This window comes from Lemur catta, chromosome 17 (assembly GCF_020740605.2).
Source record: "Lemur catta isolate mLemCat1 chromosome 17, mLemCat1.pri, whole genome shotgun sequence".
Lineage (NCBI taxonomy): Eukaryota > Metazoa > Chordata > Mammalia > Primates > Lemuridae > Lemur > Lemur catta.
This window is the reverse complement of record NC_059144.1, coordinates 38,556,166-38,577,373: the sequence shown is the minus strand read 5'-3', so window position 1 is coordinate 38,577,373 and position 21,208 is coordinate 38,556,166. Positions and strand designations below refer to the sequence as shown.

At 47.0% G+C, this 21,208-nt stretch overlaps 4 protein-coding genes across 8 annotated transcripts in view; 2 read left to right on the top strand and 2 right to left on the bottom strand.

Moving 5' to 3' along the window:
• The first annotated feature begins 520 nt into the window (after positions 1-520).
• Positions 521-5,827, top strand: SPATA25 (spermatogenesis associated 25). The gene is made up of 4 exons (XM_045528344.1): positions 521-744; positions 1,115-3,074; positions 4,061-4,128; positions 5,296-5,827. Exons 1-2 carry the CDS (start codon positions 690-692, stop codon positions 1,735-1,737), a joined length of 678 nt encoding a protein of 225 aa, XP_045384300.1. The 5' UTR covers positions 521-689; the 3' UTR covers positions 1,738-3,074; positions 4,061-4,128; positions 5,296-5,827.
• Positions 2,381-5,504, bottom strand: ZSWIM1 (zinc finger SWIM-type containing 1). Its single transcript, XM_045528339.1, has 2 exons — positions 5,394-5,504; positions 2,381-4,468 (listed from the first exon to the last, which is right to left on the bottom strand). The coding sequence occupies exon 2, from the start codon at positions 4,320-4,322 to the stop codon at positions 2,952-2,954; it is 1,371 nt and encodes a 456-aa protein (XP_045384295.1). The 5' UTR covers positions 4,323-4,468; positions 5,394-5,504; the 3' UTR covers positions 2,381-2,951.
• Positions 5,828-6,971: 1,144 nt separating the features above from the next.
• Positions 6,972-19,237, bottom strand: ZSWIM3 (zinc finger SWIM-type containing 3). Of its 3 annotated transcripts, none has more exons than XM_045528327.1 (2): positions 18,786-19,237; positions 6,972-9,374 (listed from the first exon to the last, which is right to left on the bottom strand). In XM_045528327.1, exons 1-2 carry the CDS (start codon positions 18,938-18,940, stop codon positions 7,442-7,444), a joined length of 2,088 nt encoding a protein of 695 aa, XP_045384283.1. In that variant the 5' UTR covers positions 18,941-19,237; the 3' UTR covers positions 6,972-7,441. The 3 variants fall into 3 exon arrangements, with proteins under 3 accessions (XP_045384283.1, XP_045384284.1, XP_045384285.1); XM_045528328.1 differs by having other exon boundaries at positions 18,867-19,138; XM_045528329.1 differs by lacking the exon at positions 18,786-19,237 and adding an exon at positions 18,425-18,498.
• The window catches only part of ACOT8 (acyl-CoA thioesterase 8), a 22,923-nt gene continuing 9,437 nt past the window's right edge, over positions 7,723-21,208 (top strand). Inside the window, exons 1-2 of one of the 3 annotated variants that reach the window (XM_045528335.1) lie at positions 7,723-7,966; positions 20,930-21,066. In XM_045528335.1, the coding sequence (XP_045384291.1) occupies positions 7,956-7,966; positions 20,930-21,066 (148 nt within the window). In that variant the 5' untranslated portion in view covers positions 7,723-7,955. Of the gene's footprint in view, positions 7,967-19,354; positions 19,588-20,929; positions 21,067-21,208 lie in introns of those variants that run through there. The other 2 variants (XM_045528334.1, XM_045528336.1) reach the window with 2 other exon arrangements.

The following is a 21,208-nucleotide window of genomic DNA, read 5'->3' as shown; positions in this document are numbered from 1 at the left end:
GGGTCAGCAGGTGAGAGCATTTTAGATGTCATCTAGACCAGTGGTCCCTAGCCTGGCTACTCGTCAGAGTCACTGGGATACAGAGTGCTGATGTCCCACACCCCATCTCTAGAGATTCTCATTTGATTTGTTGGGGGATTATGCGTGACATTGTTTTTGGTAAAAGCTCCCCTGGAGATTCTAATGTACAGCCAGGGTTGAGAAGCATTTTCCTAGAATAGCGGTACCAACTTTGGCACATATTATAATCACTGGAGGAACTTTGAAAAATACTGATATCCAGGCCTGACCCTGGGTCTCATGCTGCAGGGCACAAAGCACTTGTCTCCTTTATTTCGATCTCTGATCATTTGCTGTCATACAAATGATCTCCTTTCATCCTCACAACTCCTACTGAGGTAGTGGGCAGTTATCACCCCCACTTTACAGATGAAGATATCAAGGAACAAAACTGTCCAGGTGACTTGCCCAAGGTAAGGGCAAGAACCTAGAACACCCAGCTCCTGGTCCAGTGCTCTTTTAACCCCATCCCATTGTCTTGTACAGATTCTAGAATGAACAGGTCAATGCTGTGAGGTGGGTTCAAGGTGTAAAGGGGAAGGACTATGAGGTGACATTCTGGAAGGGTGGAGAGGCTACGACAGGAGGCAGATGACTATTCCCTCACAAACAGGGGCTTTGGGGCAGCCATGTCCTACTTTGTGTCTCCACAGACTCATCCAGGTCTTCTGCTTTCTGGTCAAGGTGAGAGGGGGGCACCTGAACTTCCTTTGAGAATTTGCTTTCTGGCTCTGGGGAGGTGGAGGTTCTGCTGGGCATTTGGGGGCTGGCCCTGGAGTCAATCCTCTTAGAAGAAAAGCCATTCCAAAAGTCCTTGCCAATCAATAACTTGTCCACTCATTCATTCAACAAACACTTCTCTATCACCTACTCAGGGCTGGGGACTGGAGTATGGATATGAGTAACACCTCGTTCCCAATCTCTAGACATTCTTTGTGGGCCGGTCTTAATTGCTTCTGTTCCCATGCCCATAGGAGCTCTGCTCCTGTGCCCTGCCCCTCAGGGCCTCCTCCTCAAAGAGACCAAGAATAACATTCCATCTCATTCTCTGCAGGTGGGGCTGCTTCTCCAGGCTCATCCCTTGGCCTCTATAGTCCTGTAGAGCCAGTGATGGTGGCCTCTGGTGGAGTAGGCCAGAAAGCTGAGCAGGTGGCACCTGCTGCCCGGGCCTGGGGCCCAGCCCTGGCAATGCCGGACGCCAGGGGCTGCCCTGGGGGGGCTAGCTGGGAGACGCTGCAGAGGAAGGAGTACAGCCGATACTGCCACAAATTCCCCAATGTGAGGCAGCCGGAGAGCTTGGGCTGGGAGGACAGCTGCTCCAGAAGCAGAGCTCCCCACCTGGGTGGCCCCAGCAGGCCTGGGCCCCTGCTGCTGTGTGGGCTGTCACCAGGGGTTCTGCCGACACCCTCTGAAGCAGGGGGGAAGGAGGCCGGGTCCCAGCCTGACATCTGCATCCTTACCCTGGCTATGATGATCGCTGGCATCCCCACTGTGCCCGTCCCAGGCCTGCGGGAAGAGGACCTGATCCGGGCTGCTCAAGCTTTCATGACGGCCCATCCGGAGCCAGAGGGAGCTGGGGAGGCAGCGCGGTGGGAGCAGGCACATGCCCACGGAGCCTCTGGGCAGGTGCCGCTGGTGAGATCCAGGAGGGGCCAGCCTCCTGGCTCCTGCTTGTAGCTGGATGAAATAGCACCAGACACAGAGGGTGGCTTTTCCGTATGGTTCTTGGGCAGACAGGGTTGGGGGCCTATGGCAAGGAGGGCGATAGGGTGGGTGGTTGAGCCACTTTGACAAATTCCAGTCCTTCAGTAGGGACTTCCTTACCCCAGGGAGTTTCTCCAGATACCACTAAGACAGGAGATAGGTCTTGTCAGATAGATACGATTAAAATTATCTGAGGTAGGGGGCCTTGCTCGAAGAGTCAAGGCTTCTTTTTATTGTTTTGAGGACTTGATCAAAATTTCTTGTATAAAGTTATAGGCAATGTGAACTCCCCTCTTGCCTTAAATTTCCCAGCATGTTGAAGGCAGGTCGTAGGATCACAGGCAAGCAAGGAAAATTAACATTTAGTTGAACACCCACTAGGTATGTCCACTCTTTAATCTTACTGCCTTTGTGGCCCCATTTTTACAGATAATCAAATTGAAGTTTAGAAAGGTGACTTGCCCAAAGTCCCATAGCTAGTAAAAAGTAGAACCAGGCTCAAAAATCAGACACAGAAGGAATCAGGATTCACAGGTAGTATCAGACTCCAGAGTCTATTCTTTCCATGATATACCCTAAACTGCCTTCTACAGAACAAGAAAAACTAGACAAGTGCTAGAATATGCAACACTAAATTTTATTGACCCCAGGATGGGGCAGGGAGAAAAATAGTGGAAGCCTGGCTAAGCCAACTGCCCTGAGGGGCCTCTTCCTCTGTGGGAAGGCTCCCAGGCCAGCTCACTCCAGGGAGGTAGGTCAGGTGAATCATCTCATGACTGGGGCGGCTGTTACCAAGCCCCAGGCCTCAATCTCACCGCCCAATCTCTTATCTCTTAGATCACAAGTTGCCTACTTTTGTATGACCCTTGAGTTAAGAATGGTTTTTACCTTAGGAAAAGGTTATCAAAACAAAACCAAGAATACACAACAGAGACTGTATGTGGCCAAGAATGTAAAGTATTTATAATACTATTGGGCCCTTTAGGGGGCTAGACACCTTCTAGGTAGCAGGCTATGGTAGATTAAAAGACCCTTGTCCTTCTTATTCTGGAAGGAGGGCCCATGGAAGTACACTAGTGGGAGTGGGAGTGTGTGTGTGTGTGTGTGTGTGTGTGTGTGTGTGTGTATGTGTAGGGGTGGACGTGAGTGTGTGCACATGCATGAGCATCTCTGGGCATCGAGAGTAATCAGAGTTGGACCTGCTCGTAAGGGCCGATCCAGCTGTCGGCCAGTTCCCGCAGGGTGCTGTACCTCCGCTCAAACTCCTCCTTACTGCAGTGCTGCAAGAGCCGACCTACCTCCTCGGTGAGGTGAGTCACTGCCAAGTGCTTATCCAGGGTCTCATTCCACTTGCTGCCCAGGATGCTGTCTAAACTGGTGGCACAGTCTGCTGTCCACTGCGCAGGGAGCATGTCAGGCTGGAGGACCTGGTGGCGGGCACTGAGCATGGCTAGGATGTGGCGGCAGGGCAGGTGGAAGGCCTGGTTAAAGTAGCAGCTGCAGCTGGCGGGGGGCTGGGGTTGCACCTTGTGAATGTCTTCCAGGATCTGTATGTTCATCTTTTCTGAGCCAGAGCCGATGAGGTGTGTGGATTTCTGGACCACAGCAAGCTCGCCCAGGCAGAGCTGGGCCGCTGGCGCTGTGCAGATGGCATTGAGAGAATGCTGGATGCGGGATTCCACTAACTGCTCCACTTTGGGGATTTCAGGGCTGATGTTTGAAGGGGCAAGATCGTTCTGGGGACTCAGGCCCAGGTGGAAGCTTCCCTTGTCTCCAGAGTTCTGCTGCATGTATCGGAACAGAGAGGCCATGCCCTGTTTCGCAGATGGGGTGGTGCCAAAGAATTGGCTGAGGATGCGGGTGGTGACCTCGAGGCTCTGGAAGTAGCGGCTGCTCTCAGCTCGGCTTCTCCAGCGGTGGGCCAGCCAGATACGGTCGTTGAGCAGCCAGTGGGAGTGGAGCTCAGGCAGCTTGGCTGGGGGGATGCAGTTGCTCATGAGGGTATACAACTTTCTCAGGTTGCCTGCTGTGGCTGAGCACATGGTGCTCTGCAGGGAGGTCAGGAGCACCCTTTCCACGGGCCTTTCAAGGGATAGCTGATAGAACTTGCCTTGGAGGAACTTACAGATGTGGAAGGCTGAGAGCAGGACCTCAGCTGTGGGGAACTCCATGGCTAGGGTGGGCAGTGAGACGAAGTGGGGATCCACCAGGATAGTACAGACTCTTTCCCATGCTGGGTTAAACTTCTTGAACACCTGGAACATCTGAGCCAGGCCTTCAGCATCCTCCTTTGCAGGGATGGCAAAGTAGACTGCCCGGGCAAGATGACCTTCCAGCTGTACCTGAGGTCCATCCACCAGGAAGGTATATAACACTTTGCCCCTTGGGTTATAAGTGCGGTGGATAAATAAGATCTCAGGGAAATGGGCAAAGACACCCTGCATAAAACTGCTCTGGTAGTTCAAAGTATCTAACTGGGCAGTCTTGCTAACCTGGTGCAGCAGCATAGGTGGGCTTAAGTCATTAACCAGAAGCCCATTCAGCATTGTCAGGGCCATGGGGGAGATGGGAGATGGCTAAATGCTGAGATCAAAATACTTTCTCTGTGGGGATGCTGTCCATGAGGCTTTGAGTCTGTCAAGCTCCAAGTAAGCTGAGGCCTGAGGCTAGACTGTAGTTCCCAGATCTTTTCCCAAGGCTGGGCCTGTGGAGAGGAACAGAAGTTTAAAGGGACAGTAGGGAGTTGCCGCTTCAATTATTCATCCAGATAACATTTATTGAACACTTACTATGTGTCTGCACCGTTCTGGGGGGAGATACACAATAAATATGTAAACAAGGATATATTAGATAATGAAGGTTACAAAGACCACACACTAACACATCAGAGAGCAAACTGGGAAAGGGAGGGATACTTTAGTTAAGGTAGTAAGGGAAGGCCTTTCTGAGGGGATGGAGGATGACACTGGAGCTGACACCTAAATGGTAAGAAGCCAGGAAGATACTGTTCCAGGGGATTTAAATAGCTGTGAAGGCCAGAGCTGCATGTGGCCTATTTTTTTTCCCTTAAAAAATAGCATTCTAAATATGTGTATAGCATTTTATATTTACAAATTACTTCTTGGCATCCATTTTTTCCTTTGGTCCTGGCATATATAAGATAATTGCAATTGCCCCAAACTTGCCGTGTGATTGGGCAAGTCAGTGACCCTTTCTGAGCCTGAATCCCTTCCACCATAAAATGGGGCTAACAAATGTGCATAGCTTCTCCTGCCTCTACTTATATCCCTCCACTAATTGCAATGCTCTATTCCAATGTTCCCTGTTTGGCCCTAAACTGGGCTATTGTCCCCATTTTACAGGTGAGAAACTAAGGCTCAAAAAAGTTAAGTGACTTGCCCACCATTACTCTGCAAGTAGCTGGAAGCCAAGTCTTGGGCTCGGGATCCTGACCGCTTCCCACAGTACCTGGGGTCCAAAAACCAGGAATAGAGAAGGAATACGGCCTTTGACCTCTCACCTCTAACCTAGGTGGGAGATGTGGATAGCTGACGTGCCCGTTCGGAGTACGGCTGGAGCCAGATGGGAAGTCACCCTCCCACCCCTTTGGGAGCTGTGTGATAGCTTACCGCGGTGAGCAGCTGCCTCACGCCTCCACCCCTTCAGAAATCACTCACTCACCCACAGCCTGGCTCCGTCGCCATTTCTCCCTATTTGACCCTGCCTGCGACTGTGACTGACGTCCAGGCTCACCAACCATAGCGTCAGCTTCGCGGTGACTCGGGCCAATGGCCTGAGGAGTTCGCTTTCGGGCTTTAGTGCCAAGGGCCAATCGTAGCCCGGCGATTCGTGGGCGGGTGGGGTTGCCAGGGTTACGAGGGCTCGGCTGGCGATAACCAATGAAAGACCGAGGACACGTGCATCTGGGGGAGTCTGAGCCCTGAGGCTGGAACTCTGGAGCCTCCCTTCGGGCTAGACGATGGAAAGGGCATGTTACTATGGAAACTCCCTCAAAGGCCGAAAATGAAAAGGAAAATAAATAGCTGTATTTTACAGAAACCTCTTTTTGTGTGCGTCAAATTCCAAAGCCGCAGGGGGTTAGGAAAGGGTGCATATGTGGTTGAACTGTGTATTCCACCTTATGCAGGAACTGAGGCTCAGGTCTCAAGTTCTGCCTCTCCCTCGAGGGTCGGGAGCCCAACCCTTGGAGTTGAGGGAATCCAGATCCCCTTGAGCAAGCCGAACCTTGGTGTTCCAGCCCAACCTCCTTCAGAACTTCACAGAAGAAACAGGTGCAGAATGGCGCTGTGACTTAAGGTCCTAGTGAACTAGTGCAAGAGCTGACTGCCATCTTTTGTCCTCAGTTCCCCTGAAGATGGCAGACCTAGAAAGCTGGGTGGCTATCAGGCTTTAGATGATTAAGATTACCAACTAGCAACACCAAGTCAGTGTTGGCAGTTATTACTGCATCAAAAACGTTTATATAAATCTAGAGGAGAAATTAGAGATTAGAACAGGCCAACATGCTAATTTTTACAGATGAGGAAACTGGGGTCAAAGAAATTAGGGACTTGCCCACAGTCCCCCAGCAAGTTGCTGGCAGTCAAGTCTAGGATAGAAGTTTCTTACCTCCCAGTCTCTTTGGCCTCCTCCTGCTAGACTATAAGGCAACCTGAAACCAACCTTGAAGGCTTGGCTGGTAAAAAGAGGGCAAAGCAGTCCTTGAATTTGAGACATCTGGTTTTCTATTTGGCTCCACAATGCCTTTAGGTTGATAATACTCAATTTTCTTTAAAATCAATAAATCTAGCCAGGCGTCATGGCTCACACCTGTTATCCCAGCACTTTGGGAGGCTGAGGTGGGAGGATTGCTTGAGCCCAGGAGTTCAAGACCAGCCTGGGTAACATAGCAAAACCCTGTATCTACAAAAAATTTAAAAAAATTAGCCAGATGTGGTGGCACATGCCTGCAGTCCCAGCTACTGGGGAGGCTGAGACAGGAGGATCCCTTGAGCCCAAGAGTTTGAGGTTACAGTGAACTTTGATCATGCCACTGCATTCCAGCCTGGGTGACAGAGCGAGACCTTGGCTCATGAATGAACGAATGAATGAATCCACCCTAGATCACCCACTTCCTGACAGTAAAGTCAGGAGTCCCACTGCTATGCAATTCTTCTTGCTTCCCAGATCAAGCAGAACACACTTCCCCTGCTTATTTGATTTTATTTAAAAAACAAAACAAAACAAAGCTTTAATGAATAAAAATAGTTACAAATAACAGATTCTTCATAAAGAGCAGCAACAGCTAAAGATCACCCCCCTCCTTCCCTTTGTCCCTGAAAATAGGCCCTTTTACCAGACCGATTTTGTCTCACCCTATCCTAGGGCAGGGGTTCATCTCTGTAGGGTGAAAAAGATGTGATCTCAGAGGTTGGAGGAGACAAAGAGTGACCTTTTAGCATGGAGATAACTTTGGCCTTGAACAATGAATGAGGCGGAAAAGGGCAGACTCAAAGGACTGTCACACAGTGGGGTTCTTCTCCCTATTGTAACAATCTTTCCAACTTTACCTAGGAAGACAATGGTTAAAATGCTGACCCTTAGCATGTCCTGCCCACTTTGAACTCTCAGATTTCTAAGGAGAGAGGTTTTGGTCCCATGTGTTAGTGCACGTGCTTCAGTCATAAATCATGGCTGCAGCAGGAGGGAGTTCCTCCCCTTCCTCTTGCTTTCCCCAAAGGAAAGGGAGACAGCCCACATCCTTAAAGTCTCCTGGCTGCTGACTGGACTCAGGCAGCTGACAGGGGTCAGCCCAGATGTCCACGATCTTGCGCAGGGTGGAATAGCGTTCCTCCAGCTCTGGCCCCTCAGTCTGCATTAGCAGGTTTGCCAGCTCCCTGCTTAGGTCCTGAATCATGTTGTTTTGTCCTTGCCTCTCAGGCTGGCCTGTGTTTGGGACCACACCCTGGCCCTGGAGCTCCCCACTGGGCCCAAGGAGGTGCTGGTACTTCTTCTGCCACCGGCGGCACACCATGGCTTCACCAACGGGCTGCTGGCTGGTGTGCAAAAGGGCCAAAATGTGCCGGCACGGCAGGTGGTACCACTGTTGAAAGGAACAGCTGCAGCTACAGCCATCTTTGCTAACCTGGTGAGAGTCCTCTAGCAGCTGAACGTCCACTGAGGAGCCAGCCATGTCCACCAGGTGGGTGGAATTCTGTACCACCTCCCACTCATTTTGGCACAGCTTGTAAGCTAGTTCAGAGCCACTCCGGTGCAAGGTGTCTAGCATGCCACCCTGGGAGGGCTGCACCTGTGGCTGCTGCTCCAGCTGCATCTGCTGTGAGTCTGGTTTTGTCTCTTCCACAGGGAGTCTGGTGAGGCTCCCACCACAAATTCTAAAAGCCTTCTTAGACTTTGGCGGCATGCTTGCCGGCCGGGCTCTCTTTAACTTGGGAGGAGCAGTGGGCAAGTTCTTCAAGCCTTTGGTATTAAAGAAGTCTATGTAATCCACAAAGCAGAGGATGCAGTCCAGCAGGGACTGCTGTTCCCGAAAGAGGCTTGACACTTTGCTGGTGACGATGTCTAGGCTGTCCATGTAGGTGTTACACGCGTGCAGGCCTTTCCTGACATGCATGTACCACAGCAGTTCACAGGTGAACCAGTGGGCCTGTAGGAAGTTGAAGAGATCCTTATCTAGTAGGGCCTGGGACATCTGACAAAGATTTTTCAGGCTGGCATCAGAAGTGACAAATACAGCCTCCCGAAGAGCTTCCTTCATGAGCCTTTTAAAAGATGGATGTGCTGAACTACGGTGCAACTTCTTCTCCAAGAGTCGGGTTGTGTGGTAGATGGAGAGGAGGATGCGGGCGGCAGGGAAGATCTCCTGCAGGACGGCCCGGTGAGGGAATGAAGGGTCCACAAAGACCACCTTGACCTTAGGCCAATCAGAGTTGAACTCTGTGAAGATGCTCAGCATCTTGGCCACAGAGGTGGCCGTCTCGGCTTTGAGCACAGCAAAGTGTACCACCCGACCTTCTCGTTCCTTGTTCTCCACCAAGAAAGCATAGAGGATGTGGCCCTGGGCGTTCTCCACCCGGTGCAGCAAGAGATTCTCTGGGAAGCGGATGAACAGGTCACTCATCTTGCTGCTCTGGAAGCTGAGGCGGTCCAGATCTTGGCTGTCACCCACACTGAAGGAAGCCATGGAACCCTCATCTACCTTAAGAAAGTTCTTCATCACTTTTGCTATCTTGGCCAGGTCAGAAGGAGTGATGCCTTCCTGCTCTGGCTTTGAGGGCACTTGTACCTTATCTAGGCAAAACAATGTTTCAACTGGGGACTTTTCAGTGTCAAGGTCTTTATTGATTGTTGGTTGCACAGGCTGGAGTTCCTGTAGGCACATTGTCTTTTGAGATTTGCCAGCGGTGTCTCCTCCAACAGCAGCAGTTTTGGCGTCACCATGTATATGCTGGGTGTTTAGCTCACTGATGAATAGTCTATCTAGTCTCTCGTTGTACCTCAGGAGCAAGTATGCCGGGCACATGTCTGCCTCCCGTGTTCTCTTCCTGTTTGACTGGGTCCGAATACAGACAAATTTCACCTGCATATATCTAGGGAAGGTAGAGGTGACAATCAGAAAGGTGCTGACCAACCCCCCTTATAAAGATAAGATCCTATAGGGATTTATATTGGCTGATATGTCTCTTGGAGACCACAATATAGTATAGAATTAAGGTTGGAAGGTTTACATTATCTTTCCAATCCCAAAGTATTCAGCTCTTTCACCTAGACCCTCTCCAACTACAACCCCCCTTCGTGTTCTTCCATGGCAGTTCTTAGCCCGAACTCCTTTCGTTCTCTCTGTTGCCTTCTGTAGCTGCCAACAATTCAATCTGAGGCAGTACAAGAGAAAACAGACAAGAGGCAGCAGCAGAGTGACCAGCTGGTTACCGTCATTCCTGTCCCTTGGGAGCTACTGCCTTCTCTTCCTCCTCCAGACTGCAAAGATAAAATGAGGCTCTAAGGACACTGGACTAGATCAGTAGTTATCAGCTGAGCTCTTCAGGGTCCTGCAGGGTTAGGGTGTGTTTGGGAAGATTTCTGTTTATCTTTAATTTAAAGGAAAATGTCCACATTCTAAGAAAGTTTGATAACCACTGGGCTAGACGATCTTTAGGGTCCTTTCTAGCTTTGCCATTCTAGGCTGAAAGTGATGATTTAAAGGAGAGGAGTAATTAAACTGAATATTTCTTCTTTTTCTTTTCCTATCCCCATTCAATCCATGTTTCAAAGGCCAAATCAGGTCCCACCTCTGGAAAGCCTTTGTGGATGTTTCCAAGACACAGTGATTGCTCCTGTCTCTGAATTCAGAGCATTCACCTAAAAGGCTAAGCAGATTCTCTGGGTGGCAGTATTTAGTGCTTAAACAGGGAGACACTGCTGGCTGACTGTCTCTGGATTTGAATCCCAGCTCTGCCACTCAGAAGCTGTTCAACCTTGGGCAAGTCACTTCACCTCTTTGTGTGCGGTTTCCTCATCATAAAATGAGGTGATCTCATTAGGGTTGTTAATGAGGATTAAATGAGCCACCGGCAAAATATTTAGCCCAGAGCCTGGTTCGGCCTTATATTTATACTAAATGAAAGCTAGCTATTGTTATTATTATAGTACCCATGCCTTGTGACACTCTCTTGAATGTTTATACAGTGCCTTTCCAGTTGGATAGGGATGTCTTCAGGTGTCAGGACTAAGTTATTCCTCAGTTTATCCCACGCACTAACACAATGCTATTCCTTCAGCAGATGCTTATCAACGTATGCTTATCGATCAATGAATGAGTCATGGACCACCAAAGGGTGGGAGAGGTCATACCCCTGCCTCCTTAGGGAGTGTCCCAGCCCAAAGACCAGTGGAGGGGAAAGAAAATCTCAGCCCCTGGCTTGACTTGGCATAGCCTGGAAGCCTTACCCACACTTTTCCAAATACTCTAATCCAGCTGGTCCTGTTTGCTCACCCTGTGGGGCAAGCTTAGGAAAACAGGATATGACAATCCCATAATAACAGGGTGGAGGGGCCTGGGGCTGAGAATGTCTGTACCTGTTGTGTGCACAGTGCAGGGGCGGCACCGTCTCCAGCTCCATGCCAGGAAGGGCTGGAGCAGTCCAGTAGCATGGCCAGGCTAGTGAGGGGTGACCACCGCGTGGCCCCTGCCTTATCTCCCCAGTCCTGTTTTTCACCCTTCCCCATCTTGTTTTTTGTGTCCTACTTCCGTGTCCACTATGCTGTGTCTCACCTGTGGGCCTTTGTGCACACTGGTCCCTTCATCTGGAAGGCCCTTCCCATCTTTCTTCATCTCAAAGCTTACTTAGCCTTCAGGACTACGTGCAACCGTCATCTTTTCTAGGAAGCTTTCTTCAGCCCTTAGATAGGGCCCTATCCTGCTGGCTCAACATCTTAGCCTAACTCTAGCTCATCAAATTATATTGACTTTATGTGCATTCAGTGAATGTTTGTTGAGCTATTCCAAAGAAAGATATTGGTCATTGCCGACCATAAAGCTCTTTCTACTATTCCTGGCTCCATTAATGTCTGTACTTTCCAGGATGGGAACCTGGACATTCTTTTCAATTCCCCCTTCTCATCTATATCCAGTATATTTTTTTTTTTTTTGAGACAGAGTCTCGCTCTGTTGCCCGGGCTAGAGTGAGTGCCGTGGCGTCAGCCTAGCTCACAGCAACCTCAAACTCCTGGGCTTAAGCGATCCTACTGCCTCAGCCTCCTGAGTAGCTGGGACTACAGGTATGCGCCACCATGCCCGGCTAATTTTTTTCTATATATATTTTTAGTTGGCCAGATGATTTCTATTTTTTAGTAGAGATGGGGTCTCACTATTGCTCAGGCTGCTCTCAAACTCCTGACCTCGAGCCATCCACCCGCCTGGGCCTCCCAGAGTGCTAGGATTACAGGCGTGAGCCACCGCACCCGGCCTTATATCCAGTATGTTAAGTCTTTTTAATTCTTCCCTACCACTGTTACACGTATTGAGGATTTATGATATACCAGGCTATAGTAAGCCCCTAATATGCATCATTTTATACTGGGGAAAAGGTTCTATTTTCACCTACATTTTATAGTTACAGAAACAGGCTTAAAGAAGTTCTCAAGGATAAGAATCTGGGATTTAATCCTCCAGCTAAGACCTGAGGATCTGAGATTTGCACTGAGTTTGCATTGTCTACAGTCTGACTAGTTAACCATTATACTGCCTGTCTTCCTTCAAAATATTTCTACTTTCTCCAAATTCCCATTTTTACTCTCCTCATCTTGGCCCCCAACGCATTGCTTAGTTCAATAAATTCTTTAAAGATCTCTAAACATACCATCCTTGCTGGCGTCATGAATTTCAGACTTAATGGGTACTAGGTTGAGTTATCTTTTTCTGCTTCCTTTAATCTTTTATATTGAGATATAACTTGCAGTGAAGCACACAAATCTTTTGTAAAAATTCATTGTGCACCATGGTTATTTTAGTTAACTGAATGATTAAATAGGTATATAAGTAATAGAACTGAATAAAGAGTGATTCACTCTCACTATAGGGATTGGTACAGATTAACTAAAGCTTTTCAGTTATTTTACATAAGATTTGTGTCCTTGTGGTATGTAAATTGCACCTTGAACAATGAATAGGATTTTATAGGTGGAGAATGAGTAAAGCCATTTTGGACAATATAACTTGAGTTAGGAAGAAGATTGTGGGAGTTAGAATTTAAATTTAATAAGTTTAAATTCCACTTATTAGCTATGTGACCTTGGACAAGTCACTTTACTTCCTCTAACTAAGCCTCCAATTTCTTATCTATAAATATGGAAATAACAATGATAGAGTGCTGATCTATGAATAATCAGTACCACTTAAAGTGAATTCATTAAAAAGGCTGGGACAGGAAATATGGATGCCAATCCAGCATCCTTTTGTCCCTTTCTGCCTTCCTAACAGAGGGCCAATTTCATTCAGGTTGCCATTCTTCCCCCACAGAGCTACGTGCTTCAGGGCTAGTCTAAGCCAATTAAAGTAATCTCATTAGGAATGGGCATGGACAATTCTGGACAAAGAAATATGATAGGAAATCTGCAGGAAACCAAGGAAGGCTTTTTCTTCTGGATGTGACTCCTGCATTTGTGCCATGTGGAGAAGCCATCCTCAGGGCAAAGCTGAAACCTGAGGATGGCAGAATGGAAAGATGTAAAGAGCCCAGGCCACTGAAACAATCATCTCTGGAGGCCCACCTCTGGGCTTCTAAATATTGGCAACTAATAAGTCATTTTGAGTCTGGGTCTCCAGTTAATTACAGCCAACAACATTCCCAGAAACACTTCATAGGAAATAGTAGAAAATAAGATTTGGGTGGAACTTTACCTTTAAAAATAGGACTAAAATTATGAAATTATTATTATATTCAGCAAAAGTAGGTTAAAATGGCAGCTTTGTGCCAATTCTTAGAATAATGAAAGAACGACTTGGAGCATCAACTGTTTTTTTTTTTTCCCTAGTATAATTTTCCCAAACACTTAGATAAATTTCCTGTTTCCCTTTTGCAATATACAAAGGTCAGTTTTGCCAAAATATTCCTGAGCTTTATCAAGTTTCCCAAGGGCTTAATTTCTTTGCTATAACAAATCCTCTGCTTTTCAAGTTTCTATCATCTCATCACCCTTGTTGATTTTCCTTCTCCATTTGTTAACTGGTATAAGGCTGGAGGTTCTCTATCATTACTTTCAAGGAATTCACCCAGTCCTACAACTCTTAGGAAATGTGCAATTTCGGTTTCCAATTGGTTTTATTTGCACTGTACTACCCTGATGTTTGCCACATCTATTCATTAGCCAGAAACTGACTACCAAACATATTGACTGGCAGGGATAAGCAGGAAGGAATGGTTCAATAGTGACTAACTTAATAACTAGTTTATTAGCATGATTTTTGCATCATGATTTTTGCTTTTCCACATGGTCTTGCAAGCTGATAAACAGGGTATAGCCAAAAGGTGTGGTAAGGATTAAATGAGACAATGCCTGTAAAGTCCCTGGAATGTTTCTGGAATGAGTTCCAAATAAATGTTTGGGTTTTCCTTTCTTTTTTTTTTTTTAGCCAAAACTAAAAGAAGCTACAAACAAGTGTTATAAAAAAGAGATAACAGGCCGGGCGCGGTGGCTCACGCCTGTAATCCTAGCTCTGGGAGGCCGAGGCGGGTGGATCGCTCGAGGTCAGGAGTTCGAGACCAGCCTGAGCAAGAGTGAGACCCCGTCTCTACTAAAAATAGAAAGAAATTATCTGGCCAACTAAAAATATATATACAAAAAAAATTAGCCGGGCATGGTGGCTCATGCCTGTAGTCCCAGCTACTCGGGAGGCTGAGACAGTAGGATCGCTTAAGCCCAGGAGTCTGAGGTTGCTGTGAGCTAGGCTGATGCCACGGCACCCACTCTAGCCGGGGCAACAAAGTGAGACTCTGTCTCAAAAAAAAAAAAAAAAAAAAAGAGATAACAGCTAAACTGAACAGCAATGGAGAGGGACATCAGAATACTTACTTCATAGACTATTTGAAGAACATCAATCCCCAAAAAGGCATAACAAAAACACGACAGCCATAAAAATATGAGAGGGGAAACTGGGCATAAAATCAGACACTTCCCATTTGATAGGGATGTTAAAGAACAATAAAAATGGAGGCCACAGTTTAGATATATCCCAAGGCAAACTGCCCATAGCCACACAGCCAAACTTTAAGGTATCCCGATTTCCCGGAAATTCTAGCTCTAATCATAAACAAAACACAAAATAGGCTTTGCACCCTTGTCGGCAGGATTCAGTGAAATTAAACAAATCAGTTAAAGACAAAACAGTTTAAATAGCTCTACTTGTTGTAAACAGAATGTTAATGTATAACAGCCAATCACAAAAAAGGTCCAAATACTTCTTCCCTTAGGCTTTATAAACTGCTGTGACTGCTGTGACTTGGGGCTTCCTACTATGTTCAGTTTGAAGTCTCTCTGTTCTCAAACTGTTCTTTTGTACACACAATGAAATTTTTAAGACTTTCTAACTTGATTCAATTTATTTGGTCATTTAGTGGTAAGTCTCAAAGCACATTTCTTTGATCATTTTTAAAGTGCCAACCACTTTCTATCATGTGTTATAGTTACAGCTTCAGTAAATATTTACTGAGCATTATTTTACAGGCTATAAGCATTTTCTTATTTAATCATCACCACACCCTCCTCATTTTATAAAGGATGAAATGTGTCACAGAAGTTAAAAGTCTTGCCCAAGGTCAAGGGTAAAGGCTGTCTCTCTTACTCCACAGCTCTTACTTTTAACCATCATGCTAGCTTTTCCTGAACTTTAAAGAATCGCCAACTACTTTTATATCTGCCATAACCACCCATATAACATTTGCACTATATTTTCAAATGGTTTTTTTTTAATTTTTTTAATCAAATGGTTTTCTTTAAATTAGCTCACTTACTTTATTATGACAAGGAACTTTATGTTTAAATATTGACATAAGAACTTACTATTAAAATAATCTAGGGCTGGGCATGGTGGCTCATGCCTGTTTAATACTGGCACTCTGGGAGGCCCAGGCAGGAGGATCGCTTGAGCTCAGGAGTTCGAGACCAGCCTTAGCAACAGTGAGACCCTGTCTCTACTAAAAATAGAAAAATTACTCAAGTGCAAGCTACTCAGGAGGCTGAGGCAGGAGGATCGCTTGAGCCCAGGAGTTTGAGGTTGCAGTGAGCTATGATGACACCACTGCACTCTAGCCGGGGTGACAGAGCAAGATTCTGTCTCAAAAAAACAAAAAAACAAAAAACATCTCACCTGACCACCCAGTAGTACGTATATTTGGCTTTGGAAACTTCTACTAACTTACCTCCTAAAAACACTTCCCCCATCTTCCCTCCAGTTCTCAAGAGCGGCAATCGTACCAAAACATCCACGTATCACTCAAAAAGCCCAATACAGTGTGCAATAAATGACCCAAGAATATCCTTTACAATATCCCAACCAGCAGCCAGCTTGTCTCTGCTAAAGGCCTGTACTGCTCAGGAACTTACCACCTCCTAAACTAGCTTAGTCCACTGTTGGCCTCAAGGGCAGAACTCACAATTTATTCATCTTTGTACCTCAGCTCAATGCTTGGCCCATCGTAAACACTTAGCCAAGTCTTACTACAAGTTCACTAAAGAAATAAATTAATAAATGACATTAAAAGCTATCAAAGCCCTGTGGTGAAATACAACAGTTAAAAGCTCTGGCAATGAATAGGCTGGGTATGATCTTCAGTTCTGACACCTAAGCGCTTTCTTATAGTTTCTTAAAATCTTACCCTACTTCCTGTTCTGACTTAACCCCTTCCTTTCTGTCCCTTCCCGTTTCTCTTGGCTTTGACTGTACCAAATTCAGACTTCCCTGGCTCACACTCAGGTAGTTTGGGAGGTGTGGGTGCTTTTTATCACAGGTTCTCTTCTAGCTAAGCAGGTCTCTTTACTGCTTTCTTGTTTGTATGTGCAAACATACATCACTGCTTTCTAATAGAAGCACGTTAACATCTGCACTGACTCCCACCATTTCTTCCTCCAGGATGTTAATCCTCCTCTGGTAGGCAAAATGACCCCTTAAAGATGTCTTTGTTCTAACCCTAGGTCCTGTGAATATGTTAGGTTACACAGCAAAGGGGAATTAAGGTTGCAGATGGAATTAAGGTTGCTATCAGCTGACTTGGCACAATATAATCACAAGGATCCTTAAAAGTAGAAGACAGAGGCAGCAGACAGGAGTCAAAGAAAAAGATGTGACAGAAGCAAGGTCTGAGTGATGTGATGTGAGGACTTAACCTGCCATTGCTGGCTTTGAAGATGGGGGAAGGAGGCTTTAAATCAATGAACATTGGCAGCCTCTAGAAGCTGGAAAAGGCAAGGCAAGGAATTCTTTCCTAGGGACTCCAGAAAGAAATGTAGCCCTGAAGACCCCTTAATTTTAGCCCAACGAAACCTGTGTCTGACTTGTAACCTAGAGAACTTAAAAATACTAAATTTGTGTTGTTTTAAGCCACTAAACTTGTGGCAATTTGTTAGAGTGGCAAATAGAAAACCAATACACCTGATACCTCCCTGTCTTTGAGGGCCTAGCGCAAGCCTCCCTTCTCTCTTCTCCAGCCCACAGTGATTTTTCTCTCTTCTGAGTTCCTACAGCACCCATTTCCCTGAATCACATGTTTAGTACTTGATAAGTCACTCATTCAACAATTATTCAATGCCTGAGCCAGGCACACTGGCTTGTGCCTGTAATCCCAACTACTCAGGAGGTTAAGGTCAGAGGATTGCTTCAGCCCAGGAGTTTGAGACCAGCCTGGGCAACATAGCAAGACCCAATCTCTTATAAAAAGGAAACAAAACCAACTATTTAATGCCTCCTATGGGCCAGGCTCTGTGCTAGACACTGGGGATGGTCTTCCTGAAGGGTGTTTAGGGGCAATTATCATTTTTTTTTTTTTGTAGTCCTCTCATTGCTTAGCAAGGTGCTACCCACACAGCACAAAATCCAAATACCTCACAATAGTACCTAAAGAACCAGCCAGACTACAACTGACTTTACCTTTTGTCAAGCATGGCATCCCACACTGTTTCTCTAACATGTCACCTTTCACATATCTGCATCTTTGCTCCCGCAGGTCCTTCTGCATAGCTTCTTCTGGTCAAACTCCTCTATGCTTCTAAGTAATTAACCACAGATCTACTCTAGTACTGTGCATTCATTAACAGCCCAGAGAAACCATTAATTCCGGTGCAAAGCCTTTCCCCACCTTCCAGGCATTTGTCACTTCTTTCTCTGCAACATCAGTTTTAAAGCATTTATCACATGCTACTTAGCTTGCCTGAGTCTAAGTCTATGCTACCTTAGGCTCTTTGGAGGTAGTTTGGATACCTATTCATCTTTATGTCATCTATACCTAGCACAGAGTACCAATGGATTTCAGAGTAGTTGAAAGAATATAGCCTGGCTCCCTAGTTGGGGAACTTTGGCCAAACATCTCAATCCAGGTCTCAAACTCCTATATACTTTAACTCTCAGAGGTGGACTACATACTATGTGTTAAAAATTGAATTGATATTTAATTTTTAAAAAATGGACAAGTTCACACAAACTCTGGATTTCTGACAATTCTTGCCCAAAATTCTAGCAACACCTTAGCTTCATTTTCACATGGAGTTGATTACATGGCACCTGCTTCTCCATTTTGCCCAGTTTACACTTCTGTTGTCCCTAACACAAAGACTTGGTGTCAGTTGTTATTTCATCATTCTTTTTCTAAAAGTAAAATTAAAAGTTAAACTTTCTTACACTAGGCAGTTTCACCTGAGCCCTGAAGGCACTTGAGTTTTCAACCCCTGTCGTGGCCTCTAAGCCTGTTTTCTTATCTGTCAAATGGGGAAAAGAATATCTACCTATAATTCTGAAAAAAAGCTCTCCAGGGTAAATCATGCATAAAGGAGAGAATGCTGCCTGGGACATGGAAAGTGTTCGAAAAACGGTTGTTAATATTGGGAATTCCAGAACCATTTATAAAATGAATGAAGGAAGGAACGAACTAACCAACAGATGGCCATATTACTGCTTTGTAAAGAGGAGACTGATGAAGGAGATTATCGCCAAGGCGTTTTTATCCATTGGTGAAGGCCAGACTTGTGCCAGGGTTACTGCAGGTGCTCAAAAAAAAAAAAAAAAAAAAGGTGGGGGGAGAAATGACAGTAAAGCTTGTGAATGGAGTCAGTGAAAGTGACGTGGGTAGTCAATACACAAGGCACACAGCAGGTGCTAAATGACTGCCTGTTGAATGAATGGCTACGTCGACAGAGAGCAGGGCCCAGGTGCATTCCCTCCTCCTCTACACCGCCCTCCGGAGGACTCTCAGGCCTCCTCCCCACCCTCCTGCCCCTCCCCGCCCCGCCCTTACAAGATGTCCTCGCGGATGGAGGTGCCATGGTTGAGGTTGTGGAACCGTACTGAGACGCAGTCCCTGAGAGTGAAGGAGCACCTGTTCTCCTTCTTGTAGGCGCTGAAGCACTCCTTGAAGTCCTCATAGGTCTTGAAGCAGCTGCCCAGTTCCATGGCCGCCCCCACAGCCCACACTAGGGGCTGGTCCCAGTCCACCCTCAAGATCACACCAGGGGTCAGAGGTCACACCATGAGGGTTTACAGGCTGGCGTGGGCCCAGAACGCCTTAAAGGCCCGCCCCAGTTAGGTGGCCCATTACGGAGCTGAGGAAGAGCCCTAGGCCTGACAGGATTATATGAGGCTGGGGGCGTCTTTGCTATCTGATAGAAGGGAAATGACACTCAGTCCTTATTATCCAGTCCCGAGGTTCCGCCCCTCACAGTCACGTCCAATCACACATGGGATGCCCAAACTGGCACTCCTTTTCTCCAATTGCTAGAGAAAGATGGTCACACCCACCAAGAGACTGACAGGAATACTGGCCAATCATAACCTGCATCCAGCTTTCTCGGGCGTCCGCAGACTTCCGGTTACTAGGGCCATTTACCGGAAGCACAGGGTTCCGGTAGGTCTCTCGGTGTTCTGTCCTGCCCTGCCCTGCTCAGTGTCTCCGGGCCGCAGCGAGTGAATGAGATGTCGTCCCCGCAGGCCCCAGAAGATAAGCAGGGCGGCGGCAACCGCGGCGATCCCCCCGGGGACCTCCGTAGCGTCCTGGTCACCAGCGTGCTCAATCTCGAGCCGCTGGACGAGGATCTCTTCAGGTAGCCGGCTGCACCTGGTCCGCACTCCCCTTTTGGACAGAGACGCCTAATTTTTTTTTCTCTATCTTTTTTATTTTCTGTACCTGATTAATCTTTGAGAGCTGAGAGAGTCCTAATCTTTATTGCCGCCGCCCTAGGCCACCAGCTTCGGGGCTAGGATGACTGCGTGGAATGCAAGCTCTGCCATTAAGAGAAATCTTGTTCTTGACAGAGCTCTCCTCGCTGCCCGGGCTTCTTTCCCCTCGGCGCGGGGTCTGCATAGCCCCACCGCTAGGAGGTGCAGACAACCTGGGCAAATATTAATAAAATGGTGACCTGAGATACTCTATCGGCAGCCTGCCCTTAGTCTCCCTTGGGGGAGCCATCCCAGAGAGGACGGTGATTTGCCCAAGAGCACACAACTGATCGGGCTCGAAACTTCTACGCAGTTCCTTGCATCTTCAGTATCGTATCCTTTTCCTCTCAAAATACCGCATCCCCAGCATTATTTGGTGGGTCTGGTGCTCATTCTTATCCTCAGGCCTGAGCCAGTTTCATTCCCAGCATCACCTAATTCTTGACTAGCTAAAGGGGTTTGTAACAGCTTTGACCTCCAAGGCTTCTGCTGACTTTATTGGAAATTATTTTACTTTGACCTCCCTTCCTTCCACTTAAGGAATTATAAATAACTTTCAGGAGGGCTATTTGCAATAAGTTGTTATGGAAAATGCTAAATGGCTGGGCGGTGGGAGGCTGGAGACAAATCCTTCAGCTTTCATATGCACAGGTAAGCATTTTCACCTCTGGGGCCAGGCCGCATCTGTACGCTAAAGGAGTAAGACTTGATGTTTGAGGGCCCTTCTGGCTCTGAATCTAGTTCTTGGAAGAATTGGGCTGTGGATGAGCAGTGTAAGTTGCAGGCCTTAATGCAGTCCACCCCCAGCTCAGCTCTTGGGGTTCATCTTGGTCCATTCAAGGCCTTGCCCTGGTATAAGGTGGAAGAAACACTGGACTTGAAGTCAAAAGACCCAGAGACTGCCCAGGATTGGCAATGTTTAAGCCATGTGACCTTGCTCAAGTCACTGTTTATCTCTGATCCCTGTTTTCTTAGTGTAAAATAAGGAGGTTAGCTCGTTATCCTTAACCAGAACCCACAGACAGGTTTGTACAGTCAAGGCTGTGGAATTTTATGCAGAGTGATGTAAAGACTTCTGCCTGGAGAAAGGGTCCATGGCTTTCACCATATTCTCAAAAATATCTCAAACCCCAATCAGGTTAAGAGATCAGGCACTAGAGGCTCACTGAGGGTAGTAGAATTTGGCCCAGCCCCCAAGTCTTTCCCTCTTTCCCCTTCTCCCCACAGAGGAAGGCATTACTGGGTGCCCGTCACCAAGCGGCTGTTTGGGGGTCAGATCGTGGGCCAGGCCCTGGTGGCTGCGGCCAAGTCTGTGAGTGAAGACGTCCACGTGCACTCCCTGCACTGCTATTTTGTTCGGGCAGGTAAATCCCCACTTGCTGTCCCCAACCCAGCCCTGGTGGCCCAGAAGCCACTTCTGGCTTTGGGGCATAACTGAGGAGAAAGGGGTAGAGAGGGAGACCCAAAGGGAAGGGAAGGCAGGGGAGAGAGCCTGCTCTAAGAGGT

Coding starts and splice junctions, on each gene's coding strand:
- SPATA25 (XM_045528344.1), top strand. CDS start 690: ATGTCCTACTTTGTGTCTCCACAGACTCATCCAGGTCTTCTGCTTTCT. Junction 745..1,114: donor TCTTCTGCTTTCTGGTCAAG/GTGAGAGGGGGG, acceptor CATTCTCTGCAG/GTGGGGCTGCTTCTCCAGGC.
- ZSWIM1 (XM_045528339.1), bottom strand. CDS start 4,322: ATGGCCCTGACAATGCTGAATGGGCTTCTGGTTAATGACTTAAGCCCA.
- ZSWIM3 (XM_045528327.1), bottom strand. CDS start 18,940: ATGGAACTGGGCAGCTGCTTCAAGACCTATGAGGACTTCAAGGAGTGC. Junction 9,375..18,785: donor TCCATCCGCGAGGACATCTT/GTAAGGGCGGGG, acceptor TACCTTCCCTAG/ATATATGCAGGTGAAATTTG.